The sequence below is a fragment of the Macaca fascicularis genome, chromosome 16, assembly GCF_037993035.2.
Source record: "Macaca fascicularis isolate 582-1 chromosome 16, T2T-MFA8v1.1".
Lineage (NCBI taxonomy): Eukaryota > Metazoa > Chordata > Mammalia > Primates > Cercopithecidae > Macaca > Macaca fascicularis.
The window spans coordinates 39,097,536-39,113,287 of record NC_088390.1 but is presented as its reverse complement, the minus strand read 5'-3'; the positions used below and the strand labels follow the sequence as shown (position 1 = coordinate 39,113,287).

The window sequence follows — 15,752 nt, the reverse complement described above, 5'->3', positions numbered from 1 at the left end:
AATATAATGAGACCTCCTCTACAAAAAGTTACAAAATTAGCCAGGCATGGTGGCACATGCCTGTGTTCCCAGCTATGCTGGAGGCTAAAGTGGGAGGATTGCTTGAGCCTGGGAGGCAGAGGTTGCAGTGAGCCAAGATCGCACCACTACACTCCAGTCTGGGTGACAGAGCAGGACCTTGTCTCAAAAAAAAAAAAAAAAAAAAAAAAAGATGCACTATTGACAATTATTTGTGGTTTTCATTGTTCCTTTGAGGACTAATACTATTTGATAACTTTTATCTCTTTTTTTTCCTTAAAGAACATATTTCTACCCTTAACTGCTACTGTTGACAAGTTTGATAAATTAGGCAGCATTCTGAGCCATGTTATTTTTAGTTTCTTCATTTTTATCTTTCTCTTCTGGTGCTTCTCCTATGTAGTTTCTTCTTCTTTATCTTTTTTTTTTTTAAATCAACTTCCTCTCTAAGAATTTAAATCTATACCGTTTCTGGTTACTTCACTATGGATAAATTAGGCAAATGCCACAGGAACACATCTGTTCAGTAGCTTTCTATTTCCTTTTGTCAGGATTCTTTGGCCTGAAGTGACCGCATATAAGCACAATTTGTTGGCTTATATAATCAAACCTCCAGAAGGGCAGGGGTAAGGACACTGGCACTGAAGGCTAGAATGCCATTAGGACTCTTCACTCTTGTATCTCAGCTTTCCTTTGCATGTCAGCTGCAGCCTGCTTCATCCAGCAAGAAGAAAAGTGAACCTGGAACGAAGGCAAAGGACACAAGAAACAGTTGAACACTGAATTTCATGAAATATTTTTAAATATTCAGTTTACTACAGTTAGTCAATTAACTAGAAAAAGAATTGTTGTGTTTTCTAAACTTGGTAGTTAATGTGCCTTGTAAAGAAATAAAATTCTAGAACTTTCTATAATTTCTGTATCAGGAATTGCATTCAACTTCTAATAAAACAGATCCCTGAATTAGTAGCTTAAATAAAAGAGATATTTATTACTCTCTCCTATAAATGAAGTATAGAAGAAGGCATCCCAGGACTGGTATGGCAGATCCAAAGTTATTAGAGACCCAAGTTCTTTCTGTCCTTCTGCTGTACCATCCTAGTGCTTGCCATCCATCCTCCTGGTCCATGATGGCAGCTGGAACTTCCTCCTTTTCAAAGAGACTTCCTGGAAGTTTGACACAACACTTTAGCTACATCCTATTTGCTACATAGAGTTGTAAGGGAAGCTGGGAAGGGTATTTACATTCTGGTCAGCAGTGCACTCAGCTAGCAATAAGAATTCTGTTTTAAAGTAAGAAAAAGATACTGGACATAAGGTGGGGAACTAGCCTAGCAATCTCTGCTACAGCTTCCCAATCCATGTGTGTGTGTGTGGAGGTCAGGCGAGAAGGGAGGCAGCAGAGACAAGCAGAAGAATATAGACAACTTACCAGTACAATAGAAGGCAAGAAGGTGAAGCCAAAGTGAGGGGTTCTAGAGGACGGCAGAAAAAAAAAAGAGTTGCATTTAGAACAAAATAATATGATAGAAATAAATCTAAATAATTGGTATTCATCATAATGTAAATAGACTAAGCAGACTAGATAGGTGGAAAATCCAGCTGTGTGCTGCTTAAGGGAGACACACATGAATAACACCATGCAGAAAGCTCGAAAACAAAGGCATAGATAAAGATATCAAGCCACCTGGCACCAAAAATGGTTAAAAGCAACATTCATGTGAAAGAACATAGAATTTAAGAAAGCAAGTATTAATACAGGTAAACTAGTGATAACAAAATAAAACTGTCCAAGACAAGCCATGTTGAACTAGGTACCTAACAACATACCCATGCTTCTTATAAATTCTATAAAGAAAAAAAAAAAAAAACCTGAAAAATCTTAAAGGAAAAATTGACAAATTGACAAGTCCACCATCATAATGGGAGATTTTAAACCAGTGCTATCAGAAAGATAAATGATAGATGAAGCAGACAAAAATGTTAGTGAGAATGCAGAAGCTTTGAAAACCAAATTTAAACTTTATCAAATAGATCAAAGGAACCCCATACCCAGGGAATAGGAAATATATATTCCTTTAAAGTATACATCGAGGCCAGATATGGCGGCTTACACCTGTAATCCCAGCGCTTTGGGAGGCCAAGGTGGGAGGATCACTTGAGGTCAGTAGTTCAAGACCAGCCTGTCTAACATAGTGAAACCCTGTCTCTACTAAAAATACAAAAATTAGCTGGGCATAGTGGCCTGTTGTCCTAGCTACTCAGGAGGCTGAGACAGGAGAATCACTTGAACCTGGGAGGTGGAGATTGCAGTAAATGAGATGGTGCCACTGTACTCCAGCCTGGGGAACAGAGCAAGACTCCATCTCAAAAAAATAATAAAGTATACATGGAACATTTACAAGAATTAACCACATTATAGATGACAAAGGAAGCCATTTTGGGGGGGTGTGTGTGTGTGTGTATGTGTGTGTGTGTGTGTGTGTGTGTGTGTATGTGTGTTTTCAGATGGAGTCTTGCTTTGTTGCCCAGGCTGGAGTGCCATGGTGCTATCTCAGCTCACTGCAACCTCTCTGCCTCCTGGGTTCAAGCAGTTCTCACACCTCAGCCTCCCGAGTAGCTGGGATTACAGGTGTGTGCCACCACACCCGGCTAATTTTTTTTTTGTATTTTTAGTAGAGATGGGGTTTCACCATGTTGGCCAGGTTGGTCTTGAACTCCTGATCTCAGGTCATCCACCCACCTCAGCCTCCCAAAGTGCTGGGATTTCAGGTGTGAGCCACCACACTCAGCCATCTCAACCACTTTGAAGAAGCGCATATACAGATATATTTTTCATCTTAAAAGCAAGTAAAATAAAAACCAGCATTAAAAAAAAATTTAATGTTTGGGAACTTTGAAAAGTACTCTCCTAAACAGGTCATAGGTTGAAGAGGAAATCACAATGGAAATTACAAAATGTTAGGAAGTACATGACAAAAAATTTGTCAAAATTTATAGAATACTGCTAAAGTGATCCATTTGTTATGCCTTTGTAAAATAACAAGAAAGACTGAAAAGTTAATGGCTAAGTGCAACTCAAGAAGCCAGAAAAGGAACTCCAAAGAAAACCTAAAGAAATAAGTAAGAAAATGTTTTTTTTAATAGTAAAACTTTAAAATAATGGGAAAAAAAGTAATCAGTAAGACCTCTAATAAAGCTGATAAATTAAAAAATTATGAACAAAAAAGGGGCTATTACTATGCAGACATTATAGAAATTTTTTAAAACATAAGAATATTATAGATAACTATATGCCAATGATTTGGAAATGTAGATGGTTTTCTAGAAAAAAAGTTATCAAAATTAATTCAAGAAGAAAGGGACAACCTGAATATATCAGTAACCTTAAAGAATCCGAATAACTGATGATAAATCCACCTTTTCCCAACTTTGCCAAGGACATCACATCTAGATGGTTTAGAAATCAGTTTTATAAAACCTTTGAGGAACCATTCATCCCTATCATATGGAAACTGTTTTGGAGGATGGGAAGAAGAGAGGCAACTACTCAACTCATTTAATGAGATTAATGTTACCTTAATATAAGCTTAATATGAGAAAATAAAATTAGAGATCAATTTAACTTAGAAATATAGATGTAAAGACCTCAAAAATATATGAATAATGCATTTTCTGGCAACATGGTGAATGAGGTGCCCACTAAAGCCAACTGAAAACGACTGAAATATTAGATAAAATATAAAAATCAACATCTTGAATGCAGCCGTGAACTAACAAAAAGTAAGGTATATGCAAGCCAGGAGCTGAGTGAATGTAGAAGTTAACTGAGTGAAGGGAAAAACCCCTAAAGCTGCCCCTCACCCTGTGGGGATTTGTTGAAGTGGGTAACTTTGAATATAGTTATTCAAGGCTGGGTCCTTGAAGTGAAGCCCAGGGCCTCCCCAAAGTAGGGTGTCTAATAAGGAATTCTGTGCACACACACACACAATGGTGAGTCTTTAAAGGGCTACATGTAGAGTGAACTACAAGTAATTCCCCATTATCAGTAAGGAAAACTACGTGTCTTGGTTCTTGGCATTGAGCCACGGGTGGAGGGGGTGTGAATCTCTCTTGGGAATTTATAATCATAAGTGAGCTTTTAGGAGGTTTGCAACCCAAACTCATACTACCTGGGTAGCTTGAAAAAGCCTCACACTGACAATTTGATTAAAGGTGGTCCAGGTCTTATAATTGCCCCAGGCATCTGAAAAAAGCAAGTAAAACTGTTTTCCTTAAGGAAACTATTTTCATACTGTCACAGGATCCTTGGGGTGTCACTTTTCTGGCCAGAAACCTTTGTGGCTGGTGGTGCCTTTGCCTGAGTTTTGCTCAAGCCTGCCGGGCTTGTTCCACCTGCTCAGCCTGGCAGGCTGCACTCAGCTTGCCCTACCAACCTGGATTCCACACCTGCCAAGGATGAACCAGGCACAGAATGGCAAGGGGTGTGTGAGTGAGTGAGCATAAGGTCCAGCCACTGCACACAGCCAAGCACACCGGCTCCAGCAGGGCAGGCAGCTCCAGGCAACAACACAGGCACTGGTTCCCTGTGAGGCTGCGACTGGATCACGAGGTCAGGAGATCGAGACCATCCTGGCTAACACAGTGAAACCCCGTCTCTACTAAAAAATACAAAAAAACTAGCCGGGCGAGGTGGCGGGCACCTGTAGTCCCAGCTACTCGGGAGGCTGAGGCAGGAGAATGGCGTAAACCCGGGAGGCGGAGCTTGCAGTGAGCTGAGATCCGGCCACTGCACTCCAGCCTGGGCAACAGAGCGAGACTCCGTCTCAAAAAAAAAAAAAAAAAAAAACGTGAAAAATTTCTAGCATAATCATTGAAAATAGTAGAAAATAGAGGTTATAAATTCCAAACTAGTAGAGAAGGGGAAAAAAAAAACACAGAATAAAAACAAAGAATCCTCCCCCCGCCACCCCCTAAAAAAAAAACATAAAAAAGAAGAAACAAAAGAACATAGGAAAGCTGGATATTTATTTGGTAGAAACAAATTAAATATATTCATAATTACATTGAATGTAAATGGATAAAAGCCTATTCAGATTAAAGAAAAAGAATTCAGATATATGCTATTTATTAGTGACACCCATAAGGAAATAGAACAACTGAAAGTTTATATCAGTTCCACAGTCTGGGATCACCTTTATCCCATTTTAGGACCTGTAGTAGCTCAGTGTTGGGCTGTCGTCCATTTACCTTTATCTCCCAGGTTTAGCTATTCAGGATTGCAGACCAAACTACATTCCCTCATCCAAGACTCCAGGTTCTAACTTTGGTACTGAAGTCCCATGAGAGTCAGAAGCTATGCTCAGCCTTATGACTGCCTTTTCCATGTCAACAGTAGCTGCTAAAACAAAACACAACCGTGAGATGTAGGCTCACTCATCTTGATTTTAGTTTTCTAATTTTGGCCAGGTCTTTCCTCCCTATCTTATTAGCTCTGTGATGCACTTACCAAAACCTTTTCCCCATATTTTGTCTAGCACCTTTTTTAAGTAACTTCATCAGGAAGATTGATAAGTATTATCTAATCCTCCATTACCAGGAGTAGAAGTCCCTGGCTCCTCACTTTCACAGAATCCATAGTGTCTTCAGTTCACGACTTGTGTCCCCACCCAGATTATAAATCTTTTGAATCTAGAGAATGGGTTCTGTTAATTTTATGCGTTAATTCCTGATAAGGTACTATAAACGGATTGTCAGTAAATTATTAAATTTGCTATGACTATTGGCAGTGTTCAAAGCAGGTTAAATAGATGTATATTTGGATAGTATATTCCAGTTAATCCATATACTGATTGGTGTACTTTCACAAATGGTATTTTTTTCCCATAAAGTATATAGGGAGAGACAGGTGAAAAAGTTCAAGTGAATAAGATCACTATTAACTTTTGCAATTTAACCTTTATAAGACACTCTGAATTTGCCAAATTTAGGATTCCTTAGGCTGAGTCAGTCTGGATATTTATAAATGAGAGAGGAGGCAGCATTTATAAATTGAGACAGAATGCTGATTAAATATAGAGAAAGTATTCCCACTAGATTCCTTATCCAAAGACTTTCATATTACTAAACAGGATGAAAGGGCTTCCCCCCATTTCTTAGTTGGTTGTTAGTGTCTCATCCAATGTTGCCACTTCCTATGCATAGTCACTCAGTACTGGTAATATTCCATTCAGCTGTTTTCTGGTTAGTAAAGTTAGTTATATTAATACTTCTCATATGATGCCTTATGTTAAGATTGCCTTGCCCGCATGATTTTATACATTATTCAGTCCAAAATATTTTCCAAATCACATTGTAATTTCCTTTTTGACCTAAGGGTTAGTTGTTTAGAAGTATTTTTCTTAATTTTCAAACACACAGGATTTTCTCATCTTTTTGCTCTTGATTTCTAGCTTAGTCTTATTTCATCAGAAGACATACTCTGTGTGATTTCAATGTTTAGACATTTGCTAAATTTGCTTTATGTGTATGTATTGTGTGATTTCAATTTTTAGAAATTTGCTAAATTTGCTTTATGTATATGTTTTGTTTGTCTTTAAAAAATTTGCGGCCGGGCGCAGTGGCTCACGCCTGTAATCCCAATATTTTGGGAGGCCGAGGCAGGTGGATCATGAGGTCAGGAGTTCAAGACCAGCCTGGCCAACATAGTGAAACCCTGTCTGTACTAAATATACAAAAAATTAGCTGGGCATGGTGGTGTGCACCTGTAATCCCAGCTATTCAGGAGGCTGAGGCAGGAAAATCATGTGAACCTGGGAGGCGGAGGTTGCAGTGAGCCAAAATCATGCCATTGCACTCCAGCCTGGGTAACAGTGCGAGACTCTGTCTCAAAAAAAAAAAAAAGTTGCATTCAATATTCTACACAAGTCCATTAGGTCAAGTTTGCTAATAATATTGTTCAACTTTTCTATTTTCTTCCTGACTTCTTTGTTTTGTCAACATTGAAAGATGTTTTAAACTCTACCTTGATTCTGAATTTATCTACTTGTCCTCATTGTACCTTTGATTTTTTGTGTAAATATTTAGAGAATTTGTTAGGTTCATTCAAGTTAGAACTGTTATATCTTCCTGGTGTTTGAGTCATTTATCATTATGAAACATCTCTATTTCCATATTGCTTTTTGCCTTGAAATCTGCTTTGCATGAATAATATAGCTATGCCAGCTTTTCTTTTGGCTAGAGTTTGCATGGTATATCTTTTTCATCCTTTTACTTTCAATCTTTCTATATCCTTATGTTTCAAGTATGTCTCTCATAAGTAGCATATAGTTAACTTTGATTTTTTTAATCCAATCTGACAATTTTTATCTTTTGAATAAATCATTTAGTTCATTTACTTTTAATATAATGTGTGTTGCATTTAAATCAGCCATCTTGTTAATGCTTCTATTTGACTCTTCTGTATTTCTTTTCTTTTCTTTTTTTATTTCTTTTACATTGATTCTTGTGGGAAAAAGGTAAACAAAGCTTTATTCCTTCTCCTTGACAGCTTAACCTCAGTTAAATTTCTAGCTCTGTTCCTCTGGCAACCTAGTAAGACATATATCACTTAACAACATCACTTATGGTGAAAATTATCCTTGTCAGTAAATTGCATCTGTCTTGGGAGAATGGTGTCTGGTGGGGATGATATACTTTGGGTTTACCTGAGCTCAGTGACTCTTGTATTAGGTCTGTCCTTTGCTGGACCCTGGAAGCTATGTCTTCTGAGCTGTTCTAAGAGATATTTGGTCCTGTAGGGCATGAGGCTTTTAAGCCAAGGTCACCTCCCACACTTGCCCAATGTGGATCTCATCTCCTTACACCTAAGCTGTCAGTTGATTGCTGTGTGGACTGCCCCAAGGACACTGATGCTACCTGCTAGCAAACCGTGTTCTTGGCCTTTTGAAGAGATTGGTGCCAAATAAGCCCTATGAGTGTTTTGAGTTAAAATGTTTAGTTAGACCTAAGAACGTACTCTTTCCCCTCCCCTGGTGTTACAATTATTTTTTATCATTTCATTTATTCTCTGTATTATTTTGGAGGATTTACGTCATAAATGCTGTTACAGTGGTTACTTGACTTATTGCAATATCATTCTTGAATTTAAAAATCTAATATTATTTGGTACTTTTACCTCCTTCCTAGAAAATGCAAGGCCAATTTAATTCCATTTACCTTCCTTCTAACTTGTATGCTATTTTGATCATGTATTTTAATTATATACCAAAATAACATGCATATACATTTTTAAAGCCAGTAAGACATTATTATATCTATTTAGATATAATAAATATATTTATATTAGATATAGATAGTATATCTGTATTATCTATATATTATCTATATCTAATTTTATTATCTATATGTTTAATATCTATATTATAGATATTAGATGATATAGATATATCTAAATAGATTTATATTTAGATATAAATAGATATATCCATTTAGATTATAATTTACATCTATTGTATCTGTTTATTCAGTCATTTATTTTTCTCTTCCTATTTTTTTTAATATCTTTTGGTTTTATTTTGCCAGGTTACTCATGAAAAGCATGACTCTTTTTCTTTTTCTTTTTCTTTCTTTCTTTTTTTTTTTTTTTTTTTTTTTGAGATGGGGTCTCACTCTGTCACCCAGACTTGAGTGCATTGGCATGATCTCAGCTCACTGCAACCTCCACCTCCTGGGTTCAAGCAATTCTCATGCCTCAGCCTTCCAAGTAGCGGGATTACAGGTGCACACCACCACACCTGGTTAATTTTTGTATTTTTTGGTAGAAATGGGGTTTTACCATGTTGGCCAGGCTGGTCTCAAACCCCTGACCTCAACTTATCTACCCACCTTGGCCTCCCAGAGTGCTGGGATTATAGGCGTGAGCCACTGCACCCAGCCCCTATATTGTTGACCTTCCATCTGGGATCATTTTCTTCTGCCTTAACCTCACTCTATTGTATTTGAAATCTGAGGGCGACAAATGTAGTTTTTGTTTACCAAAAAATATTTCTGTATGGTTTTCATTCTTGAAGAATATTTTTCCTCAGTGTAAAATTCTCCGTTAACAGTGTCTTTTGGCACTTCAAAGATAATGTTCCTTTGTCTTCTGGATTTCATAGTTTCTTATGAGAAGTTAGTTCTCAGTCTTTTTGTTGCTCCTTAAGGTAATCTTTTTTTTTCCTCTGGCTGCTTCGATTTTCAGAAGTTTCACTATGATGTGCTTAGGTGTAGATTTTTTTTAAAATATGCTGTAGTTTGTAGAATCTCTTCAATTTGTAGCTCAACTTTTTAAATCAGTTTTAGCAAGTTCTTTTCAAATATTTCTTCTGTCCCTTCTGTCTCCTCTCCTTTAGAACTCCATCTCACTGTATCTTCTATACCTCTTAGCCTCCCATCTTTGTTTTCCATCTTTTTGTCTATCCATGCTTCATTCCAGAAAATTTATTCTCACCTAACTTCTGATACATTCATTTGTTTTCCTTTACCTATTTCTTTTTTTTTTTTTTCCTTCAAGATGGAGTCTCACTCTGTTGCCCCGGCTGGAGTGCAGTGGTACGATCTCAGCTCACTGCAACCTCTGCCTCCCAGGTTCAAGACATTCTCCTACCTCAACATCCTGAGTAAACTGGAATTACAGGAGCACGCCACCATGCCCAGCTAATGTTTTGTATTTTTACTAGAGATGGGGTTTCACCATCTTGACCAGGCTGGTCTCAAACTCCTAACCTCAAGTAATCCACCTGCCTTGGCCTCCTAAAAGGCTGGGATTACAGGCATGAGCCACCACGCCTGGCCTTCTTCACCCACTTCTAATCCACCCTTCTACTGATCCACTGAGTTCTTAATTTCCTTTATTATATTTTTCAGTTCTAGGTTTCCATTTGGCTTGGTTCTTTTTCATAGTTTCTGGTTCTATACAAAATTCTCATTATTGTCTTTTGTCACCTTGAATATGGTAAGCATAGTTATTTTAATATCTCTATCTGATAACTCCGGTGTCTGGATACCTGCAGGTCTGTTTATTTTTTATTTTGTTTTGCTGTTTCTAATTCCAATTTACTTGGCTACTTATATGTCTGGTTACTTTTTATTTTGTTCCAAATATTATATTTGCAAAATAATCTGTAGAAATAATTGGAGGCCCAAGTTCATGTGATTTTTTTCTTCAGGGAAGAGTTAATTTTGCTTCTTTTAGTTACCTAAGAACAATACTATTCCAAATCAGCTATTCCAATTTCAAGGACTCAGGTGATTCAAAGCTGAATTATGGTCCCTGTAAAGGACTGCCTCCTTCTAATTCATCCTTATTCCTGTTGGTGGGATCCTAACCCAAAGTAAGAGGGGTTTACCTATGTCCCCTCCTTTTCAGGCTTTATTCGCTAATCTTTGTCCCACTAGGCCCATGAAGTTGCTGATGATCCCATCACTACTCAGATCCCATCTACCTTCTCTGGAAGTGGCAAATTTCCCCAGGAAAAAAAGGCAGCCTCAAATCTGGGTTCTCCTCCACGGTTTTCTTCCTCTCCTGGATTCTGACCCAGTAAATTCTCCACTGTCTTGTTAGATCTCCCATGTCTTCAAGCAAACGTTCTGTTTATTTTGTTTAGCTATTCTAGTTAACCCTCAGCATGGGTGTCAGTTTAAATTACCTAGTCTGTCATTACTCAAAGAAAGCCCTAGTATCTTCATTTCATAAATTAGCTAATTAATTCCAGAGAGAATTTACAGCCAAGACTCAAGTGTTCTGATTTTGTACAATGCTTATTCTGTTACACTAGTACCAAACATGCAGATAAATCTGGAAGCATTTTGGCATTTACTGTGCTCAGTGCCACTTTTCTTGGTTAATTCACCAAGAAGTAAAGACACTCTATTCCAGCAAACTAATAGAAAATCCTTAAGTAAACAGTGCCTCCTCCCGACTTCCCCATCCTATTAAGTTTTTTAAAACACTTAACTATGAGCCATTTTTTAAAGTGAGCTACAGTTTTTCCCCCAATATAGATGTTCCACTTGAAAATCAGTACAAATTTAATGAACAATTGATCACCCATCACTATTTTTTAAAGTAGGATTCTGCTTGTGCTTTATAATAAAATATTGATCCTCAGCTTAAATATACCAAAATTTAGTATCTAATGAATGGGTTGGTATTCCAAAATAGGGAAGAAGTGTAAGTTATCTATTAATCCATAACAAATCACTCTAAAATATAGTGCTTAAAATAATGGTTCTTCGTCATGATTCAGGGGTTGACTGGGCAGTTCTGCTGGGCTCACCAAGCAGTTGCAGTCAGCTGGGGCTAGATAGGCTAAGATGAGCTCACTCAAATCGTGTGCCTGGATGCCTGGGCATCTTATGTCATGTAGTCTTTAATCCTGGGTTTCTTCATGTGGTAGAAGTGGTCCAAGAGGGCAGAACCTCTCAAGGATGGGTTTCTAGAAGTAACCCAGTGTTGCTTCTGCTGCATTCTACTGGTTAAAGCATGTCACAGGCCAAGCCAGATTCAAGAAGTGGTGTAGAGACTCCACCTCTTACTGGGAGGTGGTGCAAGATATTGAGGTCATGTTTTTTGTTCTGCTACAGATGACAAGATGAAAAGGGGCAGGTGTACTAGACAGAATAATGGCCTCTGCATTGCAACAGCAACTCTGACATCAGCTAAGTGTGCTACAATTCAATTCAATTCTGACACTAACTACCCAGAGTTAGCATTAATCTGAAAAATTAAAGGACAGGGTCCCCAACAAGACTCTCCTTTACTTCAGACACCAGCTGCAAGTGAGGTCCACAGAACACCTGCCCTTATATATGACTTGGGTACAAATTTGAGGATTCCCTTGACCCCCCTCTTCAGGTTTGATAATTCACTAGAATGATTCACAGAACTTGGGTCCAAGCACAGGACCTCTGTCCCCCTGGAATCAGGATGCTCCCCTCTTTGAGTACATTCATGTGTTCACCAACCAAGAAGCTCTTCTGAGACTCAGCCTCCTGAGGTTTTGTTATTTTTTGTTTTATCAGTGTTTCATCACAAAGGCATGATTGACTACATCTTTGATCACGTGATTAAGCTTAATCTTTAGTCCCCCTAACCTGCCCAGAGGTCAGGCAACTGTAAGTTCCAGCACATGAAGGAGTTTTCTGGTGACCAGCTCCCATCCTGAAGCTATCTAGAGGCCCAGCTATGAGTCACCTCATTAGCATAACTACGACACTCCTATCACTGAATAAATTTCACAAGTTTTTGAAGCTGTATGCCAGAAACCAGGAACAAAGGCTAGATAGATAATATTTTTTATTGTTATTATTACTATACCATAGTCATCCCAGATGTCCACATCCTAATCCTCAGAACCTACGAACATGATACGTGCTGTAGCAAGGTGGAATTAAGGTTGCAGATGGAGATAAGGCTGCTAATAAATGGGCCTGAAGATAGCAGCTTATCCTCCATTACCCAAGTGGCCCCAGTGCTATCATGAGTCCTTCAGTGAGAAGGAGGGAAGCAGAAAAGTCAGAACAAGGAGGTGACATCTATAAAAGACTCAACTGGCCATTGCTGACTTTGAAGATTGAAGGGGGCTACCAGCCAAGGAATGTGGGCAGCCTCCAGAAGCTGGAAAATAGAAGAAAATGGGTTTTCTTCTGGATCTCCCAAAAACACCAACCCTGCTGACACATTGACTTTTGGCTCAGTTAAACCTATTTCAGACTTCTGACTTCCAGAAATGTGAGATAATAAAACTGTGTTGTTTTAATCCACTATATTTATGATAATCTGCTACAGCAGCAATAGGAAACTAAAGCAGCAGGGCCTAGAAAAAGGCAAAAAATGGCATTACCTTTCATCATGTGGGACAGCATGATAAATGTACTATCGGAGTTTCTTTTTTTAGGTATTGGAAACTGTTATTCTGTTCAAAATGCAAGTAAATTTACATCCTTCAAATCTCTCCTGCTTAAATTATTTACTACCCCTTTCTACTTCTAGCCCTCAGCAGAGCTCAAAACTGCCTAATTTAACTACAGAGGATTCTGTATTTTAAAGTGCATCTGTGTGTCTGATAGATAACAGATTCAGAGAAGAAAAAGAAATTCTTTACACTTATAGGATACATTTGACCTAATTGATTCATCCAGTGATAATTTATTCATTATCTTCAGTGTACCAGGATCTATGCCAAGCATGGTTTTATATTTAAAAGGGGTTATGATCTAATATGTGGTATAAAGCTTCATTGGCACAGAGGGAAGGATTGCTAGCTGAGCTCCTTCATAGAATCACTGGTGCCGATAGGTGGTTTTGGAACTTCTCTACTTACCCATGAAGTTTAATCTCTTTTCCAAAGTACAAACTAATGCAATAATATTAATACTGATGGCTGACACTTAAGGAGCACTTACTATATACCAGAGCTGTGCCTATCATTCCTTAACATAATATTAACATTAACAACGAATGTCTTTTTACATTCTCCATCCATTTTCATCGTTAGCTGCTGCCTTTTTCTATTGAATTACTCCTTCAGCTGCTTTAACCTTGTTTTCATAAACACACAGAAACTCGATCTTTACATCTCTGTTATTTACTTCCTAGTTTTATCCCTTTTCTACTATTCCTAATAAAGCCTAAAACAAAATTAAACAAACATTTAGCTGAATGCATGAGAACTTCTAACCTTGAATTGAAGGAGAAAGGAAGAATAACTACTTTATTCATAAGTGTATGCCTGAGAAATTAGAGGCACTGAGCTTAACTTGACACAATTAACACTAATTACATGTTAGTGTCCCTAGTTGGAGAATTTTCTCCAGTGAAATTTACCATTTGCTGATTTGTTTCTTTAGGAACCATATTACGTTCGTTGCATCAAACCCAATGACAAGAAATCTCCACAGATATTTGATGATGAACGCTGCCGGCACCAAGTAGAATATCTTGGACTACTGGAAAATGTGAGAGTGCGTCGGGCAGGATTTGCCTTCCGCCAGACATATGAGAAGTTTCTTCACAGGTGAGAATAGACTCATCAGAGAGGCCTAGTTCACTGAGAATAACGGAGTCCTCCCCATACAACAGTGCATCAGTCAGCACATATTAGGCAATCTATAAGTATTTGTTCGGTGAGCAAAAGAGCTGAGGAAATTACAAATATGAAAGACTTTCCCAGTTTCAACATGAGTCCCTGAGTTCATGGTTTATGGAGCATGAAAAAGTTTCAGCCTTTGGGGAAGAAATGCGGGCATCGTAGCATAGCAGAAAGAACACTGATCTGAAGTCACATTGTGGGTGGAATTCTTATTGTGCCACTTACTTGCTGCTTGAGCATGGGCCAGAAATTTTAACTGCTTTGACCCTGTTTTTGCATCTGTAAAATAAGTAAAATAACATTTCATGGAGTGTTATGAGAAATTAACCTAAGTAAAAAGCCTAGATTCCTAGTACATCATAGCTATTTAATCAACGCTGCCTATCATTACTAGTGTTGGTAATTATCATAATAATAAAATATTAAGGAGTTAAGCATGGAGGGCCTGAAATCATTCTGCTTGGTTTGAGTCCTGGCTCTGTCATTTTTCAGTTGTGTGACCTTGGACAAATTATATACCCTTTTCATGCCTGTTTCTTCATGTGTAAAATGGGGATAATAATAACAACTACCTTGAAGCTAGAGGGTTAAATAAGAAAATATATACAAAGCACTTGGAGTAGTAGTACCTCCATATAGTAATCACTCAATAAGTATAATATATTGTTGCTATTGTTAATTTATTGTTGATAATGTTGCTTAATGATACCATGTCATATAAAAAAAATGATAATGATAATTGATAACTTGGAATCACAAGAATGCTTTAAATTCTATCTATTTGTTTTAAAACATTTATTGAACATTTTCTATAATCTCAACTGTAGATTTCTCCCAAAAAACGAATAAATATATACACAAAATATAAACCAGAAAAATGCGGAAAATTCAAGTACTTTAGATTAGTGGGTCAAAAGAGTCTCTAAGGAGCTGACAATGATGGGAAGCAGCCAGCCATGCAAAGATCAGAGCAAAGAGAAGGTGGGACAGAGGGAATAGCCAAGGAAAAGGCTCTATTGCAGTAGTAAGTGAGGCATTTTAGATGCCAAACGTAGTCCACTGGTTGGAGGACACTGACAGGACAGTTGTGTGAGATGAGATCAGAGAGATGGACAAGAGCCAAATCATGTCGAACTTTGTAATCAGACTAAACTGTTTAGGTTTTGGTTAGGTGTGATTTAAAAAAGAAAGAAAGCCATTGGTGGATTTTAAGCATGGAGTTACACAACCTTATGAATGGCTTAAAGGAATCACTGTGGCTGCTGTGTGAATAGAAGGCAAGGAGATGTTGGCCGGGCGCGGTGGCTCACGTCTGTAATCCCAGCACTTTGGGAGGCCGAGGCGGGCAGATCGCGAGGTCAGGAGATCTAGACCATCCAGGCTAACACAGTGAAACCCTGTCTCTACTAAAAATACAAAGAATTAGCCGGGCGTGGTTGTGGGCGCCTGTAGTCCCACCTACTCAGGAGGCTGAGGCAGGAGAATGGCGTGAACCTGGGAGGCGGAGCTTGCAGTGAGCCGAGATGCCACCGCACTCCAGCCTGGGAGACAGAGCGAGACTCCATCTCAAAAAAAAAAAAAAAAAGGAAGGCAAGGAGACGT

The 15,752-nt window shown here is 38.2% G+C and overlaps 1 protein-coding gene across 2 annotated transcripts in view; it reads left to right on the top strand.

Annotated features, from left to right (window-relative positions):
- Window positions 1-15,752, top strand: part of MYO1D (myosin ID) — a 377,798-nt gene that overhangs the window by 138,668 nt on the left and 223,378 nt on the right. Inside the window, exon 15 of one of the 2 annotated variants that reach the window (XM_005583409.4) lies at window positions 13,909-14,075. In XM_005583409.4, the coding sequence (XP_005583466.1) occupies window positions 13,909-14,075 (167 nt within the window). Of the gene's footprint in view, window positions 1-569; window positions 685-13,908; window positions 14,076-15,752 lie in introns of those variants that run through there. The other variant, XM_065532339.2, reaches the window with a different exon arrangement.